We start from the raw sequence: 16,564 nt of genomic DNA on the forward strand, positions 1-16,564 counted from the left end.
CAGCATACATCAGTATCACAAGGTACAGAGACAAGCTTAGTCCACCCCTGAGCTGTCATCAGGGCTGGAGTGATGCCAGGTGTGGCTGTGAAATTTGCAGGCCTAGGACAGTCAGGCTTCCCAGTTTTTCAAGGAGGTTTGTGGAGACAGTAATGCTTGGCCTTCTCCTTCATCCTGCTATGCTAAACCCATTCAACTTAAGTGTCTCGTGTTCCCAACAGAGGAGAAATTTTGTCTGTAAAGCTGATACACCCTTTGCCGTATACAGTATCTCATTTGTGAATTTGTCTTAAATTATTGAGGAAAATAAATATGTTTCATGATATTTACTTGATGCCTACTATGGAGTATTGCAGACCTTTTGAGGGATGTATTGTGTGTTCCTGCACATGCATGCACACACATGCAGTGGGGTGAGGGTGTGGTCCCAGTTTATTCTAATGATGTGTTCTAATACAGATTTTTTACTTTCTTTATATTTCTATAATTAAAGTTGTAAAAACCTAAAATTAATAGCACTTAGGGAATAACTCCAGCTCAAATTCCAAATATCAACATTCTGTTTCATTCGTGTCAATTCAATTATTTTGAATCTGACTAATCTTCCACCTATAACAGAGTGTGCATTTCAATTATTATTCCCTTTTTGCCTCCTATTACCATGGATAATTAAGATTTGACCCTTTATGACAGCTAATAAAATAGACTTAATATCCAATTGTGAGAAAAATTCTTTATAAACCACCCTGATCTGATTGCTTCATTTATGTAAATATTCCATCAGAAATGAACCTGAGAAAACTTCAACAGCAGCTAACTGATCAGCATATAAGGAACAACAAAAAAGCTCTCCATGTTGACTGAATTTAGACATGTGTTACCCATCAAGCAATGTAAAAGATAACTATTTTATGCCTTATATTCTGGCTTTTTAATATAAAATATCATATTTTTCCATATTAAATCCCCATTGCAAGCATTTCTCAACCTTAGCACTATTAATATCTGGGGCTGGATAATTCTTTGTTGTGAGGGACTGCCTTGTATACTGTAGGATCTTTAGCAGCATGCGTGGCCTCTACCCACTATATGCCAGTGGCAACTTCTGAGTTGTAACAATTAAAAATATCTCCAGACACTGTCAAATGTCTGCTAGGAGAGGGGAGCAAAATCAGCCCTATTTAACAACCACTGATATGTGGGAATTTGAAAACTGCCATTTTAATATTTTTATCTCTTCAAGTATTCTCAGAAATTGTATCTTAGTACAATAAAACAAATAAGGAAATGTAATAGCCCCTCACACAAAATATTGAGGTAGAGTAGTAGAGGGAAACTTTGATTATATAAGATTTGGTGGTGAAGGGTGGCAACTAAGACAGAGTAATTCAAGAACTCTTTGGGGGCTCTGCTGCTATCAGAACTAACATTCCAGCACTCCCAACTTCTCAGGTCATTTTGGCCCAGGACATAAGATGTATGTTTCCACACACTGGAGATGTTTAGGTCGTCAGAGCAGATTACGTCTCCCTTACATCACTGGAGAGTCTTTGGGAAATTCAGTTCTTCTGAGTAAGCACTTAGTGCATGCTCAGTGGGCCAGGTAAGGGATTCAAAGATGAACATGATATAGTCCTCAACTTCTAAGACCCTCCCGTCTAGTGTAAACAACGTGTAAGCACTCTGATGGGGTATGAAATGCTAGTAATAGTTAATAATACAGCATGCTGTAATGTTTTTTCTCTGCTTGAAGGATGTCACAGTAAGATGAGGAGTAATGTTTTCCCCAAAATAGATGATCAGCCCACACAGTGAGAAATGTGAATGCTTGGATTGTTTTTTAGGTCCCTGAGTCTGAAGGACCTTGCAAGGGATTTAAGCACACTCCCTCCCTCATTCTTCAGACTCATTTAGCCCTTGATTTTAGAGTTCCTTGTGGTCTGCTTTAAAGACATTGAGACATCCATGCAAAAAAATCCAAAAAACAAAACAAACAAAAAAAAACCTTAAAAAAGAGGCATTGAATCAAAACCAGCAGGATTGTTTAAAAGCCCTAAAGTTGGCGTTCTTTTATGCAACAGTGATTTGTTTAAAACTAACAGGCAAGTCTCCCACTTGCCTTTTTAGCCGCCCTGGTGTACATTCGTCTTGGTTCAGAGCGGCCTGGCATATCCTGACACACAATTGTGCCTTTATGAAGTGTAAGTTATAGCTCTTACATATAGAATGTCCAGAATCCTGATGAAATATTAATTAGGATGTGAAAAATCAGTAAACAGTGGGACTCTTTCTATGCACTGAGAAGTGAAGGCACAGATTAGGAACCTGGGACTTCATGATGCACAGAAACAGATTCTTCACATCAAATGACAAAAGGAGTAGCATTAAATGATTTATGACACATTTTATTTCCCATTAAAATTGTGTGCTGTGATGGAACCATTTCAAATCTGTTCAAATCTTCGTTGAATTTTTAAATTCAGCTAGCTGTCCGAGCATGGTGTGAGGTCCTCAAGAAGCCAGGCAGAGAACTGTGTGAGTCTATGTGGTGTGGTTTATAGCCAGCTGTGACTGTTCATCACAGCATCTGCTTCTTGTTTGGGGGTCTGGTTGATGGACTTGGTCCTCGCTGGCTACCCCTGGTGTGATGGCGCTAAGTTGCCATGGGCTGCATCTGAAGTCATGCGGAGTCATACAGGGATTTTAGGTAGAACTGTCACATTCATAGCCCAGAGGAACAGATACAGATGCTTTAAGGTAATGATTTTTAAACTCTCTGAGGACTTCCCTGGTGGCGCAGTGGTTAAGAATCCACCTGCCAATGCAGGGGACACGGGTTCAATCCCTGGTCCAGGAAGATCCCACATGCCACGGAGCAAATGAGCCTGTGCACCACAACTACTGAGCCTGTGCTCTAGAGCCCGCGAGCCACAACTACTGAGTCTGAGCACCACATCTACTGAAGCCAGCATGCCTAGAGCCCATGCTCCACAACAAGAGAAGCCACCGCAGTGAGAAGCCTGCCACTGCAACGAAGAGTAGCCCCCGCTCGCCACAACCAGAGAAAGCCCGCGTGCAGCAACAAAGACTCAAGGCAGCCAAAAATAAATAAATAAATTTATTTTAAAAAATAAAAAATAAAAAACTGCTTTATTTAGAAAAATATAAACTCTTTGAACAGCAGCTCTCAGCTCTCATTGTAAGAAATACATTGTGACTCATTATACATTTATATATATAAGTATATATAGTTATATATTAAATATATATGTATACTCACATACATATACAAATATACATTATATGCTATAAATATATTAAGGACACAAAATTTCATGAAATGATGCTTATCCTTATTACTTGAGTGTCACTCAAATATTTCATCTCTATTTCAATTTTTAAAATGCTGTTTACATTTACTAAATTAATTCTGTAGCCTACAGATTGAAAAACACTGTTCTAGGTGGTCTGCCTATATCCAGCAGTAGATAACTACCACATTACTATAAGCAGGGGCAGACTTCTGAAATGATGCCATACTTTGACCTACTAGTTGATGCAGAGTGACATTATGAACCCCGCAGTTCATTTGGTACATCTAGTTTGCTGCAGAGATGGCCTTTCTCTTAATCACATTTGCTAAGGTCACTGCCAGTACTTCTTTATCATATCAAAGGCTCTAAGGAAATCAGTTATTGCTAAATGAATAAATACATGAGTTACACCTTGACATCAAATTTACATGAAATGTCAATAGTTTTCCTTACAGAATTCTGAACATAAAGGAATCAATACATATTTTAAAAACTGTATCACTAGATGTTGTCTTTACAACTTGCTTATATTGTTGCACATTTTATAAAAAGTTTAAGAATTCACATATTGTTTGGAATGATAGTAATTTTTTCCCATACTACCTTACTTTCTTAGGCAATAGCTCTTAAAATTTGGGGGTTAAGGTCAGTTTGAAATTCTGATGAGATCTATATGGCCCATCTCCCCAGAATGGACAAAACTTTTATTCCATAGACCCTCATTTGAGAACCCTTAACCTGGATAGAGGTCACTGTTCATATCCTCTATCCAGAGATCAGTCAGCATCTCTTATAATCACCTGGACTGGAAGGAAGCATTGTACTATTGGTATCTAAACCAGGAGCTCGTACTCGTTCAGCAATATCTGCTGGATTGGGACCAGAGCCAGTCTAGGAAGCAACCCTGTTGGTCCTGTGTTTGCCGACACGTCAGCCAGATTGGGCTCCAGGACCAATGCTGTGGGGTAGTAAGTATAGGTTGCAGACAGCCCTCTCGAGGTGTTTGAAGCTGTTTCCAAAGTCTCCACGTAATGGACAGGACATAATCATAGTATCTCTTTTTCTAATGTGTTAAGTAAAATATTCCCTAGATTATACCACATATTGTGGGCTTTTTTTTTTTAATAAATATCATGTAGAACGTTCAACAAGGAACAGAAAGTCCATGGAGAACTTAAGCTAAGTTCTGTAGAGGGCAGGAATGGGACACCACTGCCGCCTTTTGGTAACATAGCTTAATTGCAGGTTCACGATTAAAGTTACTAAATGATAGAAAATATACCTTCCTTGATATGCTGGGATGGAGAGAGAGCATGTGTTGTTAGAGCTTGCTTTGGCTGTGCCCTTTGTACTTCACATTGGCTATACAGGCCCTGATTTCACGTATCCTCTGTACCTCTTGGCAGAATTGGAGGAGCCATTCCCACCGTGTTCTCCTACTTTGCTGAAGTGCTGGCCCGAGAGAAGCGGGGTGAGCATCTGAGCTGGCTGTGCATGTTCTGGATGATCGGCGGCATCTACGCCTCTGCCATGGCCTGGGCCATCATCCCACACTACGGTAAGAGGCTGGCCTTGCACCAGCCGGGCAGTCATCTTGTTTTATTTCAGCTTCCATTCCCATCCCTTTCCTCTCTCGTAAATGCTGTTATGAGAACAACACTGTCATCATCATCTTTCTCCCTCTTGTAATGTCTAGGACTCCCACCCCCTTCATAGAGATCTGTGTAAGATAAGACTGTGCCAGTGATCATTTAGGAATACTTTTTCATTTTGCTATTTTTAATGCCACTGCTTTCTGTTGTTTCCTTTGTGCTATCAACTCTGGGGTCCCCACATAAGTGGAGGTGAAAGGATGCATAGATCATAATCAGCATATAAGGCAACATGACTTACAATTGTTCTGGGGACTGTCATGCACAGAAGGCACCCACAAGTGCCTTTATTCGTCTCCTCTGGGCTTGGTCCAAGGCTCAGCCCATGTCAGCCTCACCTCTTCTGGCAGCTCAGAACTGGGATGGGAGCAGGAAGAATCCCATCTTGTCAAGGACCATCAGTTTGCAGAACTTAAGAGGTGACTCTACCACCCTTGCTCCACAGGTCCCCTCCTCAGTTTCTCCTAAGCACTTAACCGTTCCTGCCACCTCAGAATACTTGAAGGTTTCATGTTTCTGAGCAGTACTTGCCCTCTCAGAAGGCACAAGCTCCCAGTTTCTTCACCCACAAACAATGAAGTACTGGGAGAGGTTAACGGAATCTAGGAATTGAATTCAATATGTAAGGAAAGGAGAGGGGACACGTTCTGGTTATATCTGTGCATGTATGAGTGTGTGTATGTGTATGAAAACAGGCTGAAGTTGGCAAACTATGAGTACTATGTATGTTAAAACCACTATGGCTTCAAAAACTCATTCTTTGTTCTATCTAAAATCTAATCAATCTAAAAAATTAGATTTCAAAAATTCACTCCTTGCTCATTTTCTGTTTTTCTGCTTTTTTTCTTTTTTTTTTTTTTTCTTTTTAAGAACAGAGCAGCTTTTCATTATAAAGCATAGTTCTGTTAGGGAAAAACCTTAAGTGAATTTAACTCATTGCTAAAATCAAAGACAAGACATACTTCAGTGTTCAGATGCATTGTGATTTGTTTTTCATACTGAGCTATAAAATTCATGTTGTCACACTCTTTCTTTTAATAAACCGAAAAAGTTATATACAAACCAAAATTGTATTTAACAACAACAAGAAAAATACACAAGACATAAGAAATTGGTTACGGGGCCTGAAGAGAACTTTTCTTTGCCAAACATTTGAGTGTGATAGGTTTCTCATTTTTAGACTCTTTGGTCTCTTCTGGGCCAGAGATGCCCTCATATAGGCAGTTACCCATATCCACCGTGAGGCTTGTCCTCTGCCACCATCTGAGGAATTAAAGGAGATTCTCCTCCTTCATCTGGGACCTGAGGACCTCAGCCACCCTAAGAACCTTCCCCTGTATGGCGGTGTCTAACGCCCGCCCCACTCAGCTCGCTGTTCCAAATGGAAGAGTCACTTAGCTACCACGTAAGGAATTGCTCCTTAGGAACTATGTATCAGGAGACAAAAGGGAGATGCAGGGCCTGGGCAGAGTCCGGCTGTACCCAGCATTGCCCCCAGAGCCACCGCTAGTCCATACGCAGCCTTTGTGTAAATGGAAATAAGGTGCCAGGTGCAGATCGTCACAATTACAGCCCCACTGGCCATCTCTGCCAGGTACTTGCACAGAGCACAGCCTGGCAGCTGGATTCCTTCTGAGGCCAGAATGTTCTGTGTCTCAGCCTCTGGTGACAGCACAGCTTCTTGGCTCCTGGCTTTATTGCTGCCCCCTTCCTGGTCCTCCCTTCCCATCACATCTCAGAATTTCTCCTGCTGGCCTCCCTAAACTCATAACTCAGGTTGGCCTTTGCAGTCTGCCTGTTTCCACCAGGCCTGGACATGATTGCTTTTGTTTTTGATTTTGTTTCCTCAGTCAGTATTCAGCTCCCTGGACTCCTGCCTTTCACACATCCCTGCCCTTGAACTGTGAGGAGCCTTGTGGAGGGCTCCAGGTTTGTCTCTGGCCTTGCCAACTGTCAGTGGCCGACCCACAAAAGATTAGCATGATCCCCACCTTTATTTTTCCCAAGCACACATAAGGTATTCTTATTTGAGCAAAAAGGGCCACCTAAACCATATATAGCCAGAAAGAGGGAGGTTATGAATCATAAACAATGCTTGAAAAGTTACAAAGACAGTCACAATACAACAAAATTAAATGTATCTGAGGCTGACATTAATTTCTATATTGAAGGAACCAATAATGACCTGGTTAAGAAATCAGTAACAGAAAATTAAAACCGTATGCCCATGCTTTACTGAAGGCTTTCCATGGCCAGAATTGTGGCAAAAAAACACAAAAAAACAAAAACAGCAAATTACTGCTGTCAATCCTGTCTGTGTATTAGAATCAACAGGGAAGATTTTTAAAATACCCTTGCTGAGTTCATTTTATACTCTTGCAACTTGAAGAGTTTTAATTTTTTCAAAATAAAAGAGTTTAATTTTAAAAGTCCTGTGCTGAGGCTTCTGGGGGATGGTGCTCTGTATCTGGATGGGGATGGGGTGGGTTTCAAGAGTATTTATTCATAAAAATTCATTCAGCTGGGTGCTCAAGATTTGTGCATGTCACTCTATGGAGGTTACACTTTTTCATAAGCACTTTTTAACAGAAGTTTACCACTTCCCGCACCCCCCCTGAACATACCCGTGCTTGGGTCCTACCGCAGATCAAATGAGTCAGATTCTCTGGGCTGGGGACTCAGCATCTATCCTTTTAAAGCCCCCAGGTGGTTCTCACGTGCAGCCCAGATTGAGATTCGTCAGCTCTGTACCTCTCCCAGTGGGTGACGCCCGAAGCCCCTGGGACTTCGTCATGTACATACAGGGCAGCTCTGAATGGGAGCAAAGAGTGAGCCTGACCTGCTATTCAGTTGGTGTTTGAGTTTTAATATTGTTGGTTTCATCCAGGCTAAAGGGCTTTTCCATTCATCCAGTTCAGAATCACACTTTAAAAGTAACTAACATCTAGATATCTCTTCTTTCCAATGACACATCTTTTTACTCTACTTAAAAAAGACAAAGGGTTAAAAGTCCATGCACCTTCCCTATTACCTCTGAAAAAATAAGAAGCTTTCTGTTTTCCCTCTGAAATTCTGCAGGGTATAAATGATGCCGCAGCCCACAGAAATAACCAGAGAGCATGCAGGTCCTTGCCTGTCTATCTTTCATTCAGGAGACCCCTGAGCACCACCCTGTACAGTGTATTGAATTTTCACCCAGCAGGGAAGGAATTCAGGCCACAGTAAAGCAACACAGAGTCAGGTACTGGCCCCTCTCACACTGGTAATAACATTTGCCCTGGAGGGAAGGAATCAGTAATTGGCATCCACATGGCAAGGATGTCAAGGGATAGATGATGCGTACAGTCATGGGGAAAGCAGGTGCTCTTGTGTTTCTGGGCGTCACCTTTCCGCATCTGTGGCTGAGCAGTCAGTGCGTAAGGCCTGAGCATGTGCCGTGAGACCAGAATTCTGGCTCCAGACAAGCTTCTGATGCAAAGCAGACCTTGAGCTGGTCACTAAGGATGTTGAAACGAAACCTGGAGGGATTCTTAGGAAGTTAGACACAACTTTCAGAAAGGGTGTTCGGACCCTTTCTGCAGGGGCTGGCTAGTTAAGACTTGGGCTGTGCCAGAAGTTCCTGATGGACCTCGGGTTCACCTGGCCTGCAGCCAACCAAGTTTCTGTACAGGCGTCAGATGACGATGCGCTTTACCTTCCCATCACTGCTCTTGGGGCTGCAAACTTCCCTGGAGTCAGATGGACGCCAGCACCTGAAGGTCCGCACTCTGACAGGGCGTTAGGGGGCAGAATACGGATGTCATCCCACCAGGCACCTTTCCCGTCCACCACCTCCCTGTGACCAGCTCCTTCCAGCCAGCAGCCTCTGGACCCTTTCTCCCCCTGTGGCAAAGAGCAGTCCCCATAAAGTAAGGGAGGGGGAGAGAAGAACCCACCCAGAAGTCAACACCTTGGCCTCAAAGCTCAGGGGCCTGTAGCAGCTGAGAGCAGGTGTTAGAAAGTGTGGTTCCTCTTGACCCACACCCATTCTCAAGACAACGACTTCTGACCCACAGACTGGCTTCTGGTTCACAAAAGGACAAGCATTGTGTCAGGGAACAGATGGCACAGGTGCCAAGGTTGCCCTGCAGCCTTTCTCCCCTCCCCCACGTCCCCTATGAATCAGGACACCTCAGCATTGAATGGAAGCCCCAGTACCTTAAGGGGAAAGTGGGACAGGGAGCTGAATCCCAGGCCCTTTCCCTCCTTGGCTGAGAGCTTTCATTGAGTCCCAGGCTTTGGAGTTGCTGCCAGGTTCCTGTGCTGTCTGCTCCATTAAACCCTCTGTCGTCATTTTCTTTCTTTCTTTCTTTTTTTAACATCTTTATTGAGTATAATTGCTTTACAGTGGTCTGTTAGTTTCTGCTTACATTCACTTGCACGTCAGATGAGGTACTGTCCCCTGCCGAGGTGGTGACCGTGCACAGCAAGGACATTCAGTTAGCTAAGTGGGAAGGCTCTCAGCACGAAATGCCTCAGCTCTTAAAGCCCACAGCACCCGGGCTAGAGCAGCCCCACCGCCTCCGTCGCCTACCCCTTGCTGCAGACCTCCAGGGCCACTGGGGACGCCCATAGAGCCTGAGCCCAGCCCAGCCCTCCCCCTCCAGCTATGTGATGTCTGGGCTTAAAAACACACATAGTCCCAAGGTTGTCTGAATTAGCAAGATGTCTTCTACTTCCTTTAGTTACAAGAGGTGTGAAGCTAATACATTTCTTCTCCCTAATGGTGAAACTGGAATGAAGGGAGGAGGGGATAGTCGAGTAGCTGTCTGACTGAGGAAGGAAACGGGGAAGGCTGTGTACATTTTGTTGACAAGAAGGAAAGCACTGTGGCCAAGGGCAAGAGGCAACAGTGATAGCTGAGTTTGAGTCTCAGCCCTGCTGCTTCTGGGCGTGTGAGCTTTGTCAAGCTTTTCAGTAGCCCCAGCCCTGTTTCCGAAGTCAGCATTTTGAGATTGAGTGTAATGATCATGTTAGAGCACCTAGTTCATAACTAATGTTTAAAAATGGTAGCTGTTATTGCTAACAGGTTCATATCCTACACAGGATACCCAGACTCTGTCAGCACAGCCCAGTGTGAGCTCAGAGCTATGGGGAAAGAGGGAGAATGAGCTAAAATGCGTAAAATGTGTAAAGTTTACCTAGAGGGTGAGAAGATCAGAGGAAGCAGACAGAAGAAAAAATAAGAAAAAATGTAAGATAATGAGAGAGAATCAAGGAAAAAACAATACTGTAACATCTTGACTACCTGCAACCCAATGAATCAGAATCTTCCATTCACTTACTTGTTGGATGAATTAATACTCAAAAGGGCACATCCTATATAAAGACTCAATTTTAAAGGCCTTGGTGCCACTCCCTGGGTAAAAAGAACAAGAGCCTGATGGCCCTCACCTGCTGGCATACATGACCAGCTGACCTGTGGGTTATTACATGGACATCCCCAGAGCCAAGCTCTGTCTCAGCTGCAAGGTGTCCTACACTCTGGACACAGGTAGTCCACATGGGTTTAGATATGACAGGCCCTGGTTCCAAGCCATCTCTGCCATTCTCTAGCTTTGTCACCTTTAGGGCAGTTACTTAGGCTCTCTGACTTTCAGTTTCCTCATCTACAAAATGGGTATAATACCCATCACAGGGTTGCTGTTCTACAGGACTAGATAAAAAAAAGTGGTTACTTAGCACAGTGCCAGACAGAAGTAGTTCGTTAAGTGTAGTTTTTTCTTTCCACAGATGGGGCTGAAGTTGAGGTGGGGGAGGAAGAAAGAACTGGAATATTAAAAAGATTTTACTCCCCTTTTCCTAACTATGTTTTCTTAACTGTTCACTTATCATTTGAAGGTTGTGGAGACGGATAAAATGGGGAAAGGCACAGGAACGGAACTTGTAAGGCATGCCACAGTATTCTACGCCCACTCCAGGATGGCAGGGGAGGGATAAAATGAGAGCTGGGATCCCACGCACCAGCCCAGCCAGGACAGGCAGGCAGCAGGTGACCCCAAGCCCTGCCGCCCAGCTTTGCCATACTTCACGGAATGTCACAGCCCTGAAGATTTTATGCTCACGTGTCTGAGTAAGACACCGAAAAGGGAATCAATTCGGTACATCAACATACACCAATGTGATTTCTTAATTTGTCCATTTTAGGAAAAATCCAATCTTTCGTTTTAACAAAATGACCCTTGGACTCGGATTTCCTCCACTCTGACTGCCATGCAGTCATAAAATACATCAGCACCCCCCCCCCAAAAAACCCCAATAATGATAGTCTTTAAGGGCTTAAGAAATGAATGTGAGATCAAAAAGGCATTATCACAGTTTAAGTGTATGGCCATTTCTTCTGTGAGTATGTTCCCTTGTTCATAGTACCCAGAACAGAAGCAAGTATTTCAGAAGTCTCTCATTCTTTTTTTTTTTTTTTTGTTAAACAAAGAATTACTTTATTAATACAAACTATTAATACATACGCACAGACTATAAAGTGCTAAGAAATTTAAATAAGTCATAGCAAACAGGTGGCAATTCAACATCCAGGGTCGACAGAATGCTTGAGGGAGACTGCAACAGATTAGACTCCCAGGGTGGAGGAGGCATCTTCAGAGGTGAAGGGGGGCCCAGGTGTAAGAGCTGTTCAAGCTCCCTCTCCTCATCAAGGATCATGAGAGGCACTCCATTCAAGGGCATGTGTGCAGTCTGGTGCTCTTCAGGCAGGTCGAAACTCTCGAAATCTAATGGGTTGAAGGGAAAGAATTTTTCTATTTCTGGATAGGTGTCATCTGAGGCAGGAACAGAGCTTTTTGCCTTAATGGTCTTCTCAGTCATCTTTTTGGTAGAGAAGGCTGTCTGCTTCTGTTTGAGGGGTCCATTAGTCTTTATTGACTTTTCTGTAGCTCTGTTAACAGTTCCCAAAGCCTTTCTGGCAGCTTTAGGTAAAGCTGGTGGAGCATCAAATATTTTGCCAACATGTGGTGTTGAAACCTGAGATCTCCCATCTAAAGCTTTGACTGAAGGCCCAGACCCCAGCTTCAGCCCATCCTTAGAAGCCACACGGGTGCCTGGTTCTCCATTTTCCTTGTCAACATAGATCAGAGTAGCCATTCTGGATTACGCTGGGAACAACGGCCAAACTCTTCCTAGACACGGTAGGTCTCTCATTCTTAAACATAGCCACGGGCCAGCTCTCCCACCCCCAGCCCTCCTGTCTCTCTCCTCACCCTAGGTACATCACCTGGGGAAAACATGTTTATCAGCTAGGGTGCAAATAGCCCCTCTACCCACAACAAAACCATCCACTGCTACAGACCCAAAAGATGTGTCTACTTCCTTGAGGGATGGAGAGTTCTGCACAGTTTGGGGAAGTGCTTTTCAACTCTCACTCTGACCTTTGAGGTTTGTATAGTGAACTTAGAGGAGCTGCCTCTTTTGCTGTGCATCAATCCAATCAGCATGGAGCTCAGGTCATAACTCTTCCATTCAAGCTCCCCAGAAAGGGAGGGGATGTCAGTCATTTGTTGACACCCTTCTATGTCCCAGGCATTGTACCAGGCACATTATTTTTTTTCAACTTTAATAATAAAATAGCCAGTTATCTTACCAGCAAAATTCAGTTATAGCCAGAGGAATTACAATTTGGGAAACACACGCTATGGCAGACCATAGGCAAATCCAGAGATCAAAGGAGGGGAGCTTGCTTTTATAGAGAAAAGAGGGGAGTTGGGAGGGGCTGTTCCAAAGGAAAGTTCATTGGAAGAAAGCAAGAATTCAGGGTGCTGACCGCTTCCCATTGGCTGGGCTGTGGTGTTTCTCATTGGCTGGGCTGTTGCTGGGCGAGGAAAATCTTCCTTCTGGGTAGTAAAGTAGACTTCTTCCTGTTTGGGGTACAAGGTACTCTTCTTTGTGCGGGGCATGCAAATAGATTTGAAGACATGCAAATGGTGGGGAGTGATGATGGGTGAGAGCTCCCTCTACTGGCCTTCCTGACTCTAATTTTAGCTGAGGTTTTTCTTACTGATTTTCACATCTTATACACATGATCTTAAAATGGAGAAATGGGCTTTAAAAATATGGCAGTTTTCTTGCTTGTGTTTCATGTTAAGAGCTAGACTCCTATGCTGCTAACACTGCTAGGTGACACTGCAGAGCTGGGATCTATAATCCGTCCCTCAGGTAGTCAGGTGGAGCCTACAGACTTCCTTTCAGAATAATGTTTTTAAATGCAGAAAATGAAATAAATAGGATTATAAATGAAACCAGTTGTTTCAAAATACAGTTATCAAAATGTATTAGCATATTAAGTAACAATACCTATTGACAGGTCTAATAGCTACCATAATTTTGAAGTAGATAGGAGCATAGAAGCTAAAAATCAACAAATGCTTTCTTCTGAATCCTAGGGAGTCACTGGACTCTAGGTTCTTCCCAGAATCCCACCTTGCATTTCTTCACCATCTGTATGAGTTAAGATTAGGATTGACTAGATATAAAAGAAAAAAAAAAGTAACAGGCATAAATAAGTTAGAAACTTGTTTTATATCACATAAAAGAAGCCTGGGTGGAGGCAGTCCAGGGCTGGGATGGTAGCTCCATGGTCATCATCAAAGGTCCCAATTCCTTTTATCTCAGAGTTCCACCATTCTTAGCACATTCCAACCAGGAGGTCCACATCTTAGGCAGCACAGAGCAGGAAGGACATATAAGGGTATGTCTGTGCTCCCATGAAGAATCTTCCTGGAAGCCCCACACAGATCCACTTAAATCTCATTGGCCAGAACCCCAGCACATGACCATAGCTAGCTGCAAGGGCATCTTGGAAATGTATAGCCGACTCCTATTCTAAGGAGTAAGGAGAACACAAATCAGGATAAAGTGGATACTGGGGGACAACTGGCCATCTCTTGTAGGAAAATCTTGTAGGACTGTTCATGTATTTCATAATCAGAAGTTTAAGTATGGTCTTTTTATATTAGTTTCTGTATGGATGCAATGGAAAGCAACTCCAGCTAACTCAACCAGAAAGGGATTTATTGGAAAGCCACTGAATAGCTCACGGAATGGTCAGGAAGGCTGGAGAACAAAGCTTGGAAAAAACAGCAGGAACTGAGGGAGTCCTTCCTTTGGTGACTGGAAGGGTTGTCAGCAAACTCAAAATGTCAGCACCTGAACCCGAAGAAAACACTTACTGTTTAAGAAAAATTAGCTCAAAGTATTCAGCTTCAGTTTCTAGTGTAGAAAGCTTCCAAGGAGCTTTGATACTGGTTTGATTGCTCTTCAAAAGTCATGGGGGAGAGTTTTCTTTGCAAGATGCAGTCCTTAATAAATCATAATTACTAACACATGACATTAGAGACAAGCTATCCCAGGCCCTCACTCAGATAAGGTGCTTAGCATACACTAATGTGTGTCAGGAGGAGAACCTGGGCCCATATGAAGGTCGGTATGGTTCGGGCTAGTATGGCCTTTACAAGGTGGTTTCAGAAAATGTAGGTACAAGACTCTAGAAAGCCCCAGACAAGTGAATCCTCCGAAGTATTTCAGTGAGCGAAACTTTCCCGGTCCTCAGATCACAGTTGACTACTAGATCCCTGAGACTTCCCCAAAGCAAATGTGAATCCCAGCCTGAGAGCAGACTGTGTCTTCCACGAATCATGGAGAACTTGATCTCCAGTAGAGATAGTGGAAACTACAATAAATAAAAACAGAAAAGTTGGTTTCATTTACTATAGATAGAAGTGCCTCCTCCAAAAGCTGTTGACATTAGGGTTTGTCTTGTAAACAAACAGTGAATACACTTTAGAGTATAAAAATTAGTTTAAAAATTAATGGCAATACCAAATGCCAGTGAGGATGCAGAAAATGCATGTCTCATGCATTGCTGGTGGGAACTCAAAATAGTGCCACCACTCTGGAAGATAATTTGGGGGTTTCTTTAAAAAAACTAGACACACCTAACATACAACCCACAATTGCACTCCTGAGCATTTATCCCAGAGAAATGAAAATGTATGTCCTCACAAAAACTTGTACATGGTTATTCAGAACACTTTTATTTGTAATAGCTCAAAAGTGGAAACAACCAAAATGTCTACAATACCATAGAATTCCACTCAGCAATAAAAGGAAATGAACAATTGATACAACAGCTTGTAGAGACCTCAAGGGCATTTTGTGAGTGAAAAAGCCAATCTCAAAAGATATAAAACATTCTGGAAAGGACAAAGATAGAGATGGAGAACAGATTAATGGTTGGCAGGGGGTAGGGGTGGTGAGGAGAAAGGAAGCAGGTGTGACTACAGTGGAGCAGCCCCCAGAGATCTCTGTGTTGATGGAATCGTGTCTTGATTGCAGGTGGTTGCATAAATCCACACATGTTATAAAATGACGAAGAACACATTATACCACAGTCAGTTTCCTACCTTTGGTATTATACTACAGTTATGTAAGATCTAATCATTTCCAAGCACTGAGAGAAATTAAGTGAAGGGTACATGGGATCTCTCTGTACTATCTTTCCACCTTTCTGTGGCTGTATTTCAAAATAAACAGTAGAAAACAAAATTAGTACTACTCTTTGAAGGGCATTTTCACATATATCATCTTATTTATTCTAATAATCTTGGGAACAAAAGCAACAGTAAGTGTCATTCCCATTTTTGGAATGGAGAGCCTGCTGCATAGAAAGTGTGTCATTTCCCAAAGTGACACAGAAAATGGAAGATAAGCAACTGGAACCAGTCTTCTGGTTCTCATTTCTTCAAAATGTTCTCCAGACATGCCAAAGCTAAGAAACGTCCTCAAAGAACGTCATATAGAGGGTTATTTGGAATCATTTTTAAGGTCTCTACAGTGTGTGTATATGGCCCATACGGCAACCATCCATCCCCTCATCTATCCGGGTGACGCTGTCACAGCCCCTTGCCAAGCATTCTAAGCGCTAAGCCTCCATCATTTGCCATAAGAAAAACCAGTCACACCCAGAATTCTGTTATTTTTAAAACTATCCTACTGAAAATGTTATGAGACAGAAGAGGTTTTTACATCACACACCTTTTATCCCACAACTTCATAAATTCTCACTTGACATTTGTGTTTCCTACAAAGGCTATATTGCGTCTTCTCTCTCCCTCTCCCCACACAGCGTGTAATTTCACTGGCTTCTGTCTCCTTCCTCCAGAAATCTAACTGCATTGCCCACCCCACTCTCCTTTCTTATGCACAGAAATTCAGCTCTGCCCAGCTTCTAGCTCCAAACTTAGATACTCCACCTGTATTACTCTGCTTGGGCTGCCATAACAAAATACCGTAGATTGGGTGGCTTAAACTACAGAAGTGTATTTTCTCACAGTTCTGAAAGCTGGGAAGTCCAAGATCAAGGTGCCGGTCAGTAGTTTCTGGTTGAGGGATCTCTTCCTGGCTGTCTTCTTTCTGTGTCCACATATGGAAGAGAGAGAGATCTCTGTCTTCCTCTCCTTGTATCCAATTAGGGCCCTACCCTTATAACCTCATTTAACCTTAATTACTTCCTAAAGAAATTATCCCATCTCCAGATACAGTCACATTGTG

At 42.9% G+C, this 16,564-nt stretch overlaps 1 protein-coding gene and 1 pseudogene across 1 annotated transcript in view; one reads left to right on the top strand and one right to left on the bottom strand.

Annotated features, from left to right (window-relative positions):
- SV2C (synaptic vesicle glycoprotein 2C) overlaps window positions 1–16,564 on the top strand; it is a 178,827-nt gene that overhangs the window by 76,441 nt on the left and 85,822 nt on the right. The window contains exon 3 of the mRNA XM_059919360.1: window positions 4,721–4,872. Within this exon, the coding sequence (XP_059775343.1) occupies window positions 4,721–4,872 (152 nt within the window). The remainder of the gene's footprint in view (window positions 1–4,720; window positions 4,873–16,564) is intronic.
- LOC132363667 (securin-like) lies at window positions 11,529–12,129 on the bottom strand (annotated as a pseudogene).

The sequence above is a fragment of the Balaenoptera ricei genome, chromosome 3, assembly GCF_028023285.1.
Source record: "Balaenoptera ricei isolate mBalRic1 chromosome 3, mBalRic1.hap2, whole genome shotgun sequence".
Classification (NCBI taxonomy): Eukaryota; Metazoa; Chordata; class Mammalia; order Artiodactyla; family Balaenopteridae; genus Balaenoptera; species Balaenoptera ricei.